At 46.4% G+C, this 15,508-nt stretch overlaps 1 protein-coding gene across 1 annotated transcript in view; it reads left to right on the top strand.

Moving 5' to 3' along the window:
• LRRC38 (leucine rich repeat containing 38) overlaps positions 1-15,305 on the top strand; it is a 36,099-nt gene extending 20,794 nt beyond the window's left edge. The window contains exon 2 of the mRNA XM_070384454.1: positions 13,781-15,305. Within this exon, the coding sequence (XP_070240555.1) occupies positions 13,781-14,034 (254 nt within the window). The 3' untranslated portion in view covers positions 14,035-15,305. The remainder of the gene's footprint in view (positions 1-13,780) is intronic.
• Positions 15,306-15,508: the final 203 nt, after the last annotated feature.

Genomic DNA, 15,508 nt, shown 5'->3' with positions numbered 1-15,508 from the left:
TGGATGGCATCACCGACTCGATGGACATGAGTTTGAGTAAGCTCCGAGAGTTGGTGATGGACAGGGAGGGCTGGTGTGCTGCGGTCCATGGGGTCACAAAGAATCGGACATGACTGAGCGACTGAACTGAACTGATACATGGTGCTCATTGGAAAAGGAAATGGCAACCCACTCCAAGTGTTCTTGCCTGGGAAATCCCATGGACAGAAGAGCTTGGCAGGCTACAGTCCATGGAGTCACAAAGAGTCAGACACGATTGAGCGACTAAACAACAGCAACAACATTGTGTTCATAGCAGCTTTGCTTCAGGAAGGAAAAAAACTGGAAGCATTCTGGGATTGGGCAAATAAGTCAAGTTGTTCAGTTGCTAAGTCGCATCTTCCTCTTTGTGACCCTATGGACTGCTGCACGCCAGGCTTCCCTGTCCTGCACTATCTCCCAGAGTTTGCTCAGTCCATTGAGTCAGTGGTGCTATCCAACCATCTCATCCTCTGTCCTCACCTTCTCCTCCTGCCTTCAATCTTTCCCAATATCAGGGTCTTTTCCAATCAGTTGATTCTTCACGTCAGGTGGCCAAAGTATTGAAGCTTCAGCTTCAGCATCAGTCCTTCCGTGAATATTCAGGATGGATTTCCTTTAGTATTTATTGGTTTTATCTCCTTGCTGTCCAAGGGACTCTCAGGAGTTTTCTCCAGCACCACAGTTCAAAAGGATCAATTTTTTAGCATTCAGCCCTCTTTCTGGTCCAACTCTCACATCCATATCTGACTACTGAAAAAGCCATAGCTTTGACTCTATGGACCTTTGTCAGCAAGGTGATGTCTCTGCTTTTTAATATGCTGTCTAGGTTGGTCATAGCTTTTATTCCAAGGATGTAACCATTTCAAGTGATGTTTGATGATTATGTTGGTGGAGTGAAGGGTGTCCCCAGAATGTTTATCTATCAGAGTGGTGGAATGTGGATCTACTCTGGGGATTTATGTGCATGCACACAGAGAAGAACGTGAGCTTATCTTCTCTTGCGAGAACGGCATAATTGCAACTTGCTGCTGAACAACCATTGACAGGAGAATGTTGGACCCACCAAAAAAAGCATCCAAGCACAAAGGAGAGTACATCATGAGAAATGCTGGGCTGGATGAAGCAAAGATTGGAACAAGATTGCCAGGAGAAATATCAATAACCTCAGATATGCAGATAATACCACCCTTTTTGCAGAAAGCGAAGAGGAACTAAAGAGCTTTTTGATAAAACTGAAAGAGGAGAGTGAAAAAGCTGGCTCAAAACTCAATATTCAAAAAATGAAGATCATGGCATCTTGGCCCATTACTGTATGGCAAATAGATGGGGAAACAATTGAAACAGTAACAGATTTTATTTTCTTGGGCTCTAAAATCACTGCATATGGTGACTGCAGCCATGGAATTAAAAGGTGCTTGCTCCATGGAAGAAAAGCTGTGACAAACCTAGACAGCATATTAAAAAGCAGAGATATTACTTTGTCGACAAACGTCTGTCTAGCTAAAGCTATGGTTTTTTGTAATCGTGTATGGATGTGAGAGTTGGACTGTGAAGAAAGCTGAGCACCAAAGAATTGGTGCTTTTGAACTGTGGTGTTGGAGAAGACTCTTGAGAGTCCCTTGGACTGCAAGGTGATTCAACCAGTCCATCTTAAAGGAAATCAGTCCTGAATATTCATTGGAAGGAGTGATGCTGAAGCTGAAGCTCCAGTACTTTGGGCACCTAATGCAAAGAGCCAACTAATTGGAAAAGACCCTGATGCTGGGAAAGATTGAAGGCAGGAGGAGAAGGGGATGACAGGATGAGATGGTTGGGTGGCATCACCAACTCGATGAACATGAGTTTGAGCAAGCTCTGGGAGTTGGTGATGGACAGGGAAGCCTGGTGTGCTGCATTCCATGGGGTCGCAAAGAGTCAGACATGATTGAATGATTGAATTGAACTGAACACAGAGAAGAAAAAAATTCTAGACAGGTGTAAGCCAATGTATTAAACATGTATTTAAGGGTTCTTTTATCCACCTTCTTTTTAGTTCTGTTGTTTCGGTGGATACACAGGCTTTGCATAATAAGTGGAATTAGGAAGACAAAAATATATTTTTAATGACAAAAAGCACGTAGGAGAGCCTGGCATTAGCCAGGTCCCAAGACAGGCCAAATCAGGGGAGGGGCCCCTTGCGAGCCTCTGGCTGGCTGCAGGCCTGTTTGTTGGCAAAGGGGCAAGAGATTAATCTCAATCTGCCTTCCGCTGTGTCACCATCTATTTCAGGAGTGTGGCAGCTCTTCACCCTCTCCGGCTCAGGTGTCAGCTGCTGGGGAGAAGTCATCAGTCAGAGGAGAGGGCCTGGAGGGGTGGCAGCAGGCAGGGAGCCAAACCACCCTGCATGAGGACTGGCCATCTCTTCGGAGCGTGCCTGGCAGAGCAGGAGGAGGTGGTTCTGAAGTGAAGGAGCAGTGGGCTGCATTCTGCCTGAGCCTGGATGAGCCAGCACCCACCTTGTTTCAGTGGAAGGTGGATCTGGGTTGGAGGAAGGAGACAGAGGTAGGAACTCAGATTCCCATCAATTGTGCCTGTTCCCTGAGTTGTCTCCCTAGGCCAGGAGATGAGCTGCACAGAGTCATCCCTGCTCCCCCAAGAACCTGGAGCCACAGCATGTGGTTTGGTGGGACAGCTGGGCAGAGTGAGATGATTTGTGACAGTGTAACAGGTGTCCGGCTCATCCTTGAACTCAGTTTTCCTATAATCTGTTGGTTAATTGGGCCTCTGGAGTGTAAACAACAAAAGCCAACCCTGGCTAATGTAAGCAAGGAAAGTGCAAGGAAGTCAGGTAATTCACAGAACTGAAGAGAAGCCTTGGGAAGCAGACTCGGGAGAGAATTGGGCAGCCCTGGGAGTCTGGAAAGCAGAGATCAGTTGATGAGTTCTGCAGGGCGGGGCTGCTGGATTGAGTGGGCTCCGGCCTTGCTTTTGGTCAGTCCACACAAGATTCAGTGTGCTGGGTCAGAGAGACTTGGGCGAGGGGTCATGCATTTTAAGAAAGTCACATCAAGGGACTGTCCTGGTAATCTGGTTGATAAGACTCCACACAACCACTGCAGGGGTTGCATGTTCAATCCCCGTTCAGGGTATTAAGATCCTACATGCTGTGCAGTATGGCCAAAAAAATAAATGAAGAAAGAAAGTTGGACAAGACATATCCAGTGGGTAAGAGGTGATTGCCCAAAATGAAATCTGAAAGCAGACTCCATATGAGTAGAGATGGAGTGTAAAAAGCTGAAGGATGACTGTTAAATGCTAGACATCTCGATTGGGTGAATTGCATCCCCTAGAGGGATATGTTTAAGCCCTAATACCCGGAGCCTGTGAAGGTGACCTTATTTGGAAAAAATCTTTGCAGATTTTTTCTTGCAAGATCTAAGGATCTTGAGATGAGATCATCTTGGATTTAGGATGGGCCCTAAATCCAATGACAAGCATCCTTGTAAGAGAAAGAGAGAGATGTGAAAGAGACTGTTGTTGTTATTCAGTCCCTAAGTCATGTCCGACTCTTTGCAACCCCGTGGGCTACAGCAAGCCAGGCTTCTCTGTCCTTCATAAATTATGTTCGCACTTATGTCCATTGAGTCAGTGATGCCATCCAACCATCACATCCTCTGTTGCCCACTTCTCCTGCCCTCAATCTTTCCCAGAATCAGCATCTTATCCAGTAAGTCAGTTCTTTGAATCAGGTGGCCAAAGTATTGGAGCTTCAGATTCAGCATCAGTCCTTCCAATGAATATTCAGGGTTAACTTCTTTTGGGATTGACTGGTTTGGTCAGTCAAATACAGAGCAGAGAGGCAGAAAGAGTTACAGAGCAGAAAGTCTTGTGACAACAGCAGTGGAGACTGGAGTGATGCTGCCACAAGCCACGGAATGCCAAGAGTCACCAGAAGCTGGAAAAGGCCAGAAAGAATTTTCCCTTAGAACCCTCAGTGGAAGCCTGACCCTACTGGCACTTTAATTTTGGACTTCTGGCCTCAACTATGAGAAGATGAATTTGTTTTAAGCCACCCAGTTTGTGATAATTTTTATGGCAGCCCTAGGAAGTTAGGACAACACCTAAACCCTTAAATGACCTCTCCCCACTGAGGACTCTGGCCTTGGGCCTCCACTGGAGGTAGTGAGGGTTCTAGATTGAGTTTATAAGTTTCCTGTGCAGCTTTGGCTAAAGTCTGTGACCTACTGGGTCTCAGTATCTCCACAAAAACTTGTTCAAGCATTTTTAAGGCTATAGGGGAGGGTAATGACTCCAAATCCAGGCTCCATCATTTCTCTTCTGGGGAATCAGAAGCAGGTATCGTAAATAGTATTCTGTTTATTTGTCTGCAAACCGGAGTCACTACAGTACTAGCCATGGAGCTTGTTTTATAGATGCTGCTGCTGCTGCTAAGTCACTTCAGTCGTGTCCGACTCTGTGCGATCCCATAGATGGCAGCCCACCAGGCTCCCCCATCCCTGGGATTCTCCAGGCAAGAACACTGGAGTGGGTTGCCATTTCCTTCTCCAATGCATGAAAATGAAAAGTGAACGTGAAGTCGCTCAGTCATGTCTGACTCTTAGCGACCCCATGGACTGCAGCCTACCAGGCTCCTCTGTCCGTGGGATTTTCCAGGCAAGAGTACTGGAGTGGGGTGTCATTGCCTTCTCCCATTTGCGTGGCTATGCTATGCTAAGTCACTTCAGTCGTGTCTGACTCTGTGCGACCCCATAGACAGCAGCCCACCAGGCTCCCCCATCCCTGGGACTCTCCAGGCAAGAACACTGGAGTGGGCTGCCATTTCCTTCTCCAATGCATGAAAGTGAAAAGTGAAAGTGAAGTCGCTCAGTTGTGTCCAACTCTTAGCGACCCCATGGATTGCAGCCTAACAGGCTCCTCCGTCCATGGGATTCTCCAAGCAAGGGTACTGGAGTGGGGTGCCATTGCCTTCTCCAGTTTTATAGATTACAGAAGCATAGACAATGCAATAGAGGCTTCCCAGGTGGCTCAGTGGTAAAGAATCCGCCTGCCAATGCAGGAGAGGAAGGAGACACAGGTTCTATCCCTGGGTTGGGAAGGTCCCCTGGAGAAGGAAATGACAACCTACTCCAGTATTCTTGCCTGGAGAATCCCATGGACAGAGGAGCCTGGAGGGCTGCAGTCCATGGGGCCACAGAGAGTCGAACATGACTGAGTGACTGAGCACTCACACATACCCCTACAGACAATGCAGTGCTTGACAGACTATTCTATAAGGCTGCAGGAGTGAACTGATTGGCCCTCACTCTCTGTGGGTGCTCTGTTCTATTCCACCTGTTTCCAAAGAGCAGTGAATGTTTCCACCTCACAAGAGGGAAAAGCATGGGAGAAACTTCCTCTTTTCAGGCAGCTGCGAAGTATCTGATGATGAATTTAGGGAAAAGGACTTTTGTACTGCAAAGGGGGGCCCTGTGCTTGTCCAGCACCATTGGCCATTAGGTGGGACAGTTGGTCCCTTTGGAGAGATGGTTTAGGAACTCCTATGGCCACACAGGTGAGCCATGCTTTCCAACCCTGTCTTTATTCATGTTGTTGTTTTTCAGTTGCTAAGTCATGCTCGATGCTCTTGGCAACCCCATGGATTGCAGCACACCAGACTTCCCTGTCTTGGCAACCCCATGGATTGCAACATGTCAGACTTCCCTGACCTTCACTGTCTCCCAGAGTTTGCTCAAACTCATGTCCATCGAGTCGGTGATGGACCATCCATCACCATCATCCAACCATCTCAACCTGTCACCCCCTTCTCCTCCTGCCTTCAATCTTTCCCAGCATCAGGGTCTTTTCCAATGAGCTGGCTCTCCGCATCACGTAACCAAGGTATTGGAACTTCAGCATCAGAATCAGTCCTTCTGATGAATATTCAGGTTGATTTCCTTTAGGATTGACTGGTTTGATCTCCGTGCAGTCCAAGGGACCCTCAAGAGTCTTCTCTCTAGCACTGCAATTCAAAAGCATCAATTCTTCAGTGCTCGGCCTTACTTATGGCCCAGCTCTCACATCCATACCTGACTACTGGAAAAACCATAGCTTTAACTATATGGACCTTTGTCAGCAAAATGATGTCTCTACTTTAATGGTGTACAGATGTACAAATTTTATCTTTTATAAAATGATGATTGTGTGTGTGTGTGTGTGTGTGTGTGTGTGCTCGGTGTCCTAACTGAACAGAATTATCAGCTGCAGTCCTCTGTCAATCTCATCTATTTCTTACTTTAAAGTTTTTTACTACTATGTAAAATTCAAAAGCCTGAGGACCATAGCTCTAGACTCTAGGCTTCTAAGCAATCTTAGTCATGGGCTGATGGTTTTACCCTCAACTTCTGCCCATGCCTTGCACTTCCTGGCTGCCTCTGGGATGCAGGACATGTAGAAACCCACTGCCCAGGGGGTTACAAGCTCACATGCCTGCACAGGGGCCATCAGGTGACATGAATGAGTGAGCAGGCTTACGCCATGTGTCCTGTCTCATTAGGGCAGCCTGACAATTCTCTCTGTGTGACAGCATTGCCTTATCTCCTGATTTGAATGTTTTCTTAAGATGCTTAAAATAAAAGACCACTGTTGTTGAGTTGGAGTTTCCCACATGGCTCAGTGGTAAAGGATCTACCTGCCAATGCAGGAGACACAGGTTTGATCCCTGGGTTGAAAAGATCACCTGGAGAAGAGAATGGCAACCCATCCCAATACACTTGCCTGGGAAATCCCATGGACAGAGGAACCTGGAGGGCTACAGTCCATAGTGTCGTAAAAGAGTCCAACATGATTTTGCAACTAAACAACAATTGTTGAGTTGATTAAAAAAAAAAAAAGCTTAAAAAGCTATTGCAGCCTGATCCTGGCTCAGGGCTGCCTTCCTTTAATCTCTTAATCCAGATTCTCAATTCCTTGCAGTGATGCTCCAGTGACTCCACATGCAGCCACTTGACATCAACCGGTAACAGTCACTTGGGAAGATGTTGTATTTAGGGGGAGCTGTTCTAGCCCAAATGTCCCAGGTGGTGCTAGTGGTAAAGAACCTGCCTGCCAATGCGGGAAACCTAAGAGACACAGGTGTGATCCTCCAGGACTGGGCTTCCTCGTGGCTCAGATGGTAAAGAATCTGCCTGCAATGTGAGAGACCTGGGTTCGATCCCTGGGTTGGGACGATCTCCTGGAGGAGGGCATGGCAACCCACTTCAGTATTCTTGCCTGGAGAATCCCCATGGGCTTCAGGCTCCTCTGTCCATGGGGTTGCAAAGAGTCGGATGCGACTGGGCGGCTAAGCACACACACAGTGGCCCAGGAGGATGTATCTCATGTTGTTTCTCACCCACATGTCCAGATTCTACTCAGGCCTCTTACCTGCAGTACATTTCTCATTCCTCTCCAATGATCCTCCAACTCAAAGATAACTCGTTTATTCCATTAATATGGATGAATACTTATCCTATCTTCCAGACATTCAGCTCTTTATTCTCTGAATTTGTAAAGCCCATACTCAATTCTCAATCATGCATCATCTTCTCCATTGCTTGCTGTTTTTAAGTTTAGGCTCCTCTGTCAGACTATAGCTTTCCAGGTGGCCTAGTGGTAAAGAATCCACCTGTCAATCAATGCAGGAGACAAAGGAGGAGTGGGCTTGATCCCTGGGTTGGGAAGAAGCCCTGGAGGAGGAAATGGCAACCTACTCCAGTATTCTTGCCTGGGGAATCCCATGGACAGAGGAGCCTGGTGGGCTACAGTCCACGGGGTCACAAAGAGTAGGACACGACTGGGTGACTGAACACACAGGCATGCCAGATTATAAGCTTCTTGAGGCTGAATGTGTCCCTTTCTTCAGCATTACAGGCAACACAGGTGGCAGGAAAGGCTTTATGCTAGATACAAGGTGACAGGAAAAACACAGGCTTTGGAGTAAAACAGAGCTGAGAGGTAAGTTAATTCAGGCTTTCCTTATTCAATAGTACATGAAGTGCCAAGATTTCTGAGGCCTGCTTCCTCGCCTATGAATTGATGATAATGCCACTCACCTCCCCAAGGGAGGTCAGTTATAAGTGTCATGTGTTAAGGGGTGTGCACTGCATCAGAACATAGAAGGTGCTCAATAAGTGCTATCTCCCCCCTGCACACGCATTCTTCGCAGTCTGGGAAATGAGTGAGGGCTCACTGGATTGGGAGATGTGTATGTCTTTGTTTTTAGAAATCTTCCCAGGGTGCCTCTGGGTCTCCCCTGGGCTTTCTTAGTTCTGCTTTCTACCCAGTTTTGACTCAGTTGGGACCAGCCATTTGCAATATGGCACTCCTTCCTTTTTCTTCCTTCCTGCCTTTTTCTCCTTTCTTATTTTTTTTTTTATCTAGCATAAAGCCTTACCAGTTTTGTTTAATGCATGAATTAAAAAGCCATTTAACAACTAAATGTGTGCCTAGTAGCTAACAGTAGCCCTGCCTTAGAAAGTTATCTATTTAGCTGAGCATTTCAGTTGAAAGCAGCAGTTCTCAACCAGGAAATTCTGTTTCCTTCCCTGCCCTCCTCATGGGGACATGTAGCACTGTCTGGAGACATTATTGATTGTCACACTGGTTAAGGATGCTGGCATCTACTGGGCAGAGGGCAGGGACAATGATAACATCCTGCAGTGTGTAGGACAGCCCCCTACACCAAAGAGTTATCTAGGCCTGAATGTCAGTAGTACTGAGGTTGAGAAACCCTGGACGAGTAACTCCTGCTGGAGAGAAGAGGTGACCCCAGAGAAAGATGACTCCAGCTCCTGAGTTCTGCAGCCAGCCTTGAATGTGTCCTTAGACAGCCTGACAGCAGTGCCCTGCCCCCCTCCTCTGGGCCCTGCTGACTCTCATTTCTCTGCCCTTTGTGAAATAAAAAAACCCATTAAGTCAGTATGTCTTATCGTAATGGCTTCATCAAGCGTGTGTCCACAGCCTCCCACTCCTGGTGGGCTTGTGTATGGTGTTTTTCAAACAAGCCTGTTTTCTCTAGCCACAGAGAAATCGGAGATGACATTTTCTAAAAGTGTCTCTTTGTAAAAATGCCAAGTCTAATCTCAAGGCACAAAGAACTTACAGAAATCAGAATCGACTTGAGGAGTTGTGATCGGCAAAGGTGGATTTAAATGGCAGGCTTTGTGGACTTGTGTTGTTTTTTGGGGGTGGTTGTTGGTCAGTTAATACAGCTCATTGAAAAAAGGACTTCTGGACCTTTTCTCTGGGTCATAATGACCTATTATGGCTTTGAAAATTGCAAATATTACCTTGGTTTTAGAAACTGCCTGGGCTTCATGCAGTCCGTTGGTGTCCATCTTGTTTACTTTGGTAATATCTTTGGGGAAGGGTGGGGTGGATGCTAAGAAGAGGCAAATCAATTGATTTTCTCGATTTTCCGTTGAAGAAAACAGTGTCTGCAAGGGAACCTCACTAAAACTCTCTTTTAAAGTTCTCTGGTTTTGTTTAACTGCATTTAAAAGGCTTGCTGTTGCTGCTGTTAAGTCGCTTCAGTCGTGTCCAACTCTGCGTGACCACATAGAAGGCAGCCCACCAGGCTCCCCCGTCCCTGGGATTCTCCAGGCAAGAACACTGGAGTGGGTTGCCATTTCCTTTTCCAATTCATGAAAGTGAAAGTGAAGTCACTCAGTCGTGTCCGACTCTTAGCGACCTCATGGACTGAAGCCTACCAGGCTCCTCCGTCCATGGGATTTTCCAGGCAAGAGTACTGGAGTGGGGTGCCATTGCCTTCTCCTTTAAAAGGCTTAGAGGTAAGCAAAAGCTTGGCTTAATAAAATAAATAGGCAGAAACATTGTCAAGTGTAAATTGGAGAAACCTGCAGAGCTCTGGTCCAGGTAATTCCTTGGATATCTAAGGTAGGCACTGATTCAGGGAGAGGAGGGAACATGAATCTGGTCTCTAGGCAATGGTTCCCATTGGAAGGAGAACATCAATGGGTTGGCTACAGACTACATAAAAGGTGGGTGAGGGCAGAAGGAAGGTGACGCTCAGCCAGTCTGCCTCCATCTTCCATTTCTGAGATAGAAGGAGAGATACACAATAAAGACCAGCTAATTAGTGAGGTGTGAGGAAGTCCCCCATGGAGATGGATTGAAGGCAGCTTTCTGAAACCAGGAAGCACTGAAAAAGAGAACAACTGAAGTTTTCCTGAGAACGGAGAGGAAGTCAAAGGTAAACAGAAATTGCAGGCAGGTGAGCTTAATGTGAAAACAGTGTCTTCACATCTCTGTGAAACTGTGTTGCTGAAGGCAAGGTATATGGATTCTCTGTGGTTCAGTTTTCTCATCCATAAAATGGGCATAGTAATAATTGTGAGAATTCAGAGTTAATATGCATATAGTACTTAAAATAGTGTTTGCATGTAGTAAGGCAGTATGAATGTTAGTTACTACTAGTTTATTTTTCTCTCCTCTTCCAGATCAGAGACACAGCTGACCTTTTTATTCATTTAATATCATGCATTTTACTATTATACATTTTCTTATATTTGAAGTTTGTGAAATACGGCAGTAATTTGACTTTGTATTAATATACAGTTCGTATTAAATATACATCAGAATGTGTAGATTATGCTTGGTAATGAACAATTTTTAATTGTTTAATTTAACTTTTTAATTGTTTAATTAAAACAATTTAATTAAAACAATTTTAAATTGTTTAATTTAATTTTTAATTGAACAGTGAACAACTGTTTAATACTAACACAAGTCTATATCTTTTATTTGTGTACAGTGAGGATTGTCATTAGTCTACTAGGGCTGCCATAACAAAATAACACAGACTGGGGGGCTTAAACAATAGAGATTTATTTTATCACAGTTCCAGAGACTAGGAGTCCAGATCAAGGTGTGGGTAGAGTTGGTTTCTGCTGAGGTCTTTCTTCCTGACTTGCAGATGGACTTTTCACGCGCAGAGAGAGAGCACTCTCTACTGTCCCTTCTTATAAGGACACCAGTCCTGATCAGAGCCCCACCCTTATGACCCCATTTAGCCTTAATTACCTTCATAAAGACCTTAAAGGACCTGGTGTCCCAATATAGTCATGTTAGGGCTTCAACACATAAATCTGGGGTGTGGGGAGGTTTAGTCCAGTCCATAACAGGATTGCTGGTGGAGGTAGGCCTCAGTTCATAGTATTTATTTGGAGACCCGGGTTCTCGGGGGCTCAGCCCATGTCCATCTCTCCTACCCCAGCTCTTGCTAAATTCCCCTTGGCTCACTCTGCAGCCCCAGGTGAACTTTTCCCCATGTCTTGAGTTCTTTACCAGCTTCCTTCTTCTCTGTCTGGACTCTTCTTCCATGGCTGGTTCCTTCTCATCCTTTAGACCTTAACTGACCACCCCTTCTAAAGATGGTCCTTTGTCCCAGACAAGTCTCAGCTTTAGGCTCCTACAAGTAAGTGGAAGGGGTAAAATTCACCAACCTGCAGTTCTCTAGCTGTCCTCCCACTTTGCTTGATGGCAGATGGGTACCCCAGGAGGAACAGTTTACTGATAGGGGAGCAGTCCTCCAGAGGTATCTAAAATGTCATAAACCCTTACACTAAACGTGTCCCTCACCCCCAGGTGACCGACAACTTCTGTCGCCACCATTCCTCTTGGTGGCAATCATGGGAAGGCAGCATCGGCTTCCTGTGCCCCCTGGCCCGTGTCTTCTTGTCTATCTTTTCCAGCCCCACATCCCTTTTCTGTTCCTTTTGGAGGCATAGTGGCTATAGGCCAGGTATACTGGAGGCAGATTATTTGAGTTAAAGCTAGGCCGCTTACCAGCTGTCCTGCTTTGGACAAGTTACTTTACCTCTCTGAACCTGTTTCCTCATCTTTAAAATGGGGATGATGGCAGGGCCTGTCTCATGGAGTTGTGAGTATTAAATGATTTGTTATATGTGAGGTGCTTAGAACAGTGCCTGGCCTATGGTAAGCTTTGTGTGTGTGTGTGTGTGTGTGTGTGTGTGTGTGTGTGTTAGTCGCTCAGTCATGTCTGGCTGTGTCCCCATGGACTGTAACTCACCAGGTTCCTCTGTCCATGGAATCCTCTAGGCAAGAATACTGGAATGGGTTGCCATTTCCTTCTCCAGGGGACCTTCCCAACCCAAGGATAGAACCTGGGTCTCCCGCATTGCAGGCAGATTCTCTACTGTCTAAGCCACCAGGGAAGCCCCTGGTAAGCTCTAGACTGCATTTATTGTTGCTGCTATGCAGTCCATCCTAAAGGAAATCAGTCCTGAATATTCATTGGAAGGACTGATGTTGAAGCTGAAACTCTAATACTTTGGCCACCTGATGTGAAGAACTGACTCATTTGAAAAGACCTGATGCTGGGAAAGATTGAAGGTGGGAGGAGAAAGGGATGAGAGAGGATGAGATGGCTGGATGGCAACACTGACTCAATGAACATGAGTTTGAGTAAACTCCAGGAGTTGGTGATGGACAGGGAGGCCTGGCATGTTGCAGTCCACGGGGTCTCAAAGAGTCAGACACGACTGAGTGACTGAACTGATGAAGCACTTTCTTAGCACATATCCAGGTGTAATATTTTGGGGGGCCTGTGGGTTTGAAACTTCTTTTTAAATTAGCAAGCAAGATTAAAACTTCTTTTTAATCTCACTTTTCAAGTGAGATCTTAAAGGTACCCAATATAAGAGACAGAGATTGCAAGGACTTCTCTGGTTGTAGTGGGGTAGGTGTCCCAGGAACTCTCTCTCAAAACCCCTCACACTCTTCCTCATCAACGAGAAGATAATGTTTCTCAAGTGTGCCTTGGGGACCAGCAACATCAGAATCTCATGGTTATTAAAAATGCAGAGCCTAGGGTCCCACTCCAAACCTGCTGAATTGGATTTTCCAAGAGGTGGAGCCTGAGAATCTGAATTTCAGTATAGTCTTCAGGTGCTTCTGAAGCACACAGGAACTTCATCCCAGCTTCTAACTATATACTGAAGGTCACATTTGGATGTAGGCTTATTTTCCCCACTACTCTTCTAGGGTAGTGAGTGCAGTCTCTGTGATGCCTCACTGATTGTTCAGTTTCGCCTGGATAGCAGTGAAAAGGAGGCTGGCATTCTTCTTGGAAAGCTACCCTACAAACTAAGTGTGCCATCATTGGTTGGCATTGGCCCTATACATCCCACGGCCTCTGCCCCACCCGCAAGGTTGGATATTATCAGATCTGGATTAGGGTCTACTGAGCTTCTAAACCCTAAAAAGACGATATTCCCTTCCATCAACCATTCTTAGTGATTCAAAATCAAGAGTGCCATGCCTTAAAGCGGTGGTTCCCACCCTTTTGGCAATAGGGCCTGATTTCATGGAAGACTAATTTTTCCATGGGCTGATGGGCGGGGGTGGGCAAAGGGATGGATGGATGGTTTGGGGGTGATTCAAGTGCATTATATTCATTGTGCCCTTCACTTCTAATCCTATATTGCTGCTGATCTGATAGGAGGTACCTGTCCGTGACCTGGATGTTGGGGACCTGTGTCTTGAAGCGGGTCAAGGGAGACCAGCACATTCTGGATTCTACCATGTGATTACTGTGAGGCCTTTTGAAACAGTCTAAATTGCATTCAAGTCTGCTTTGTCCCCCTTTTGTGTTTGGGTGATGCGCCTGGTTTGCACTTGGTCAGCACTCACCTTGCTGACTTTTGGGCCATCCTGAGACACAGTCTAAACCTCTCTCTCATTCTTCCTGCCTTTTTCACAGGCCTGGATGAAATCCAGTGCTCCCTGCCCATGGAGAACAGGAGGATATTCCTGCACGAGCTGTCGGAGGCCAGCTTCAGCGAGTGCAAGTTCAGCCTCTCACTCACAGACCTGTTTGTCATCATCTTCTCCGGGGTGGCCGTCTCCATTGCTGCCATCATCTCCAGCTTCTTCCTGGCCACCGTGGTGCAGTGCTTCCAGAGGTGTGCCCCCAACAAGGACACCGAGGACGAAGATGAGGATGAGGACGACTGAGCCACCCCCAACCCTTCCTCACTCTCCTGAACCCCAGCTGGTGGCTCCCCTCCGAGAAGAGAGGGAAATGCTGAAAGGGAGGAGAACTGACCATCAGTGACCAGAGGAGCGCATGCTTCAAGCCTGGCCCCTGGGTGCATCTGGTAAGACCTCCGATCTTGGAGTTTAGAATCCGCAGAGTGGAGGAGCCAAGGAAGGATTCCCAGAGAAGAGCCTGCCTCGTGGCTTGAGATGTGTGCGCTGGGCGAAGACAGCTGAGTCAGGCTTTGGAGCTGACAGCTGAGAACAGCGTAGGGGATGTGAAGACTGGAAGGCCTGACCTGCAAAGATGACTTTGTCCTATCCATTTCTCCTACTTGGACTGGGAGACCAGGCAGCCTCTCCTTCATCCCCAGAGGCAGCAGCCCAGATGGTGGGGACTGGAATTCAAGTCCTGGGAGCAGGACTTCTGTTCCTAAAATAGGCTTTGGCCACCTTGAGATGTTTTGCAGAGAACAACCCATGTCTGGTTAAAGTGGCATTGAGGAAAAAGCTAAGACCTGGACAAAGGGTGTTTGTCATTCTATTTTGGTGAGTGGGTCAGGAAAACTTTGTTGACAGAACTCAAACCCTGATGGTTATCCTGAGATTACTGTTGTTGTTTAGACACTTGGTCGTGTCCAACTCTTTGTGACCCTGTGGACTGTAGCCCACCAGCCTCCACTGTCTATGGGATTTCCTAGGGAAGAATACTGGAGTGGGTTGTCATATCCTCCTCTGATCCTAAAAGGTAGCAATTCATAAAGGAAGGACAGTTGATTCATACCTTTGCGATCTGCTCAGAGTCTTCCCTCTAAAATACAGCCAGGTGGTTCCCACTTGCCCTGACACCTCCCCCAACCGTGAGTCCCACCTCCACTGAATATCACCTGTTCATTCTGTGCCAGCACCATTCCAGACTTGTCATCTCCAGAACTTTCAATAAACTTTCCTGGAGGCCAGGATTCCAAAAAGCAGGTTACCTTGGACCAACAAAATGTTAAAAAAAAAAAAAAAAAAAACCCTGGGACTTGGCTTCTGAAAAACCTACATCAGTGGCCTTAGGGTGTGTGTGACATTTCTTTGGAGCATAGGCTGTGACAGGCAGTGTTTTCCAGGATGTGGAATGCAGTGCTTTGACTCAGAGATGGTATGAAACGATGTCACACACCCAGCAGGTTGATGCAAGGTGATGGGTGTTAGCATCATCGGATCTTGCTGGGGACTAACACTTAGACAGGGGACTGGTGAGAAGCTCCTGGGATATTTCTGGGAATCATCTCTCCATTGTTTCCCATAATATATTCCTTATGTTTCTTTCTCTGTTGCTCCCCTTGAATTTTTTTTTTCACTTTTAGTTTTTACTGACATTTATTTTTTTAAAATTGGAGTGTAATTGCTTTACAATGTTGTGTAGTTTTCTGCTGTACAACAACATGAATCAGCTATGTGTATA

This window comes from Bos mutus, chromosome 16, assembly GCF_027580195.1.
Source record: "Bos mutus isolate GX-2022 chromosome 16, NWIPB_WYAK_1.1, whole genome shotgun sequence".
Classification (NCBI taxonomy): Eukaryota; Metazoa; Chordata; class Mammalia; order Artiodactyla; family Bovidae; genus Bos; species Bos mutus.
Note: the sequence above shows the minus strand (reverse complement) of the source record. Positions and strands in the feature narration are given on the sequence as shown.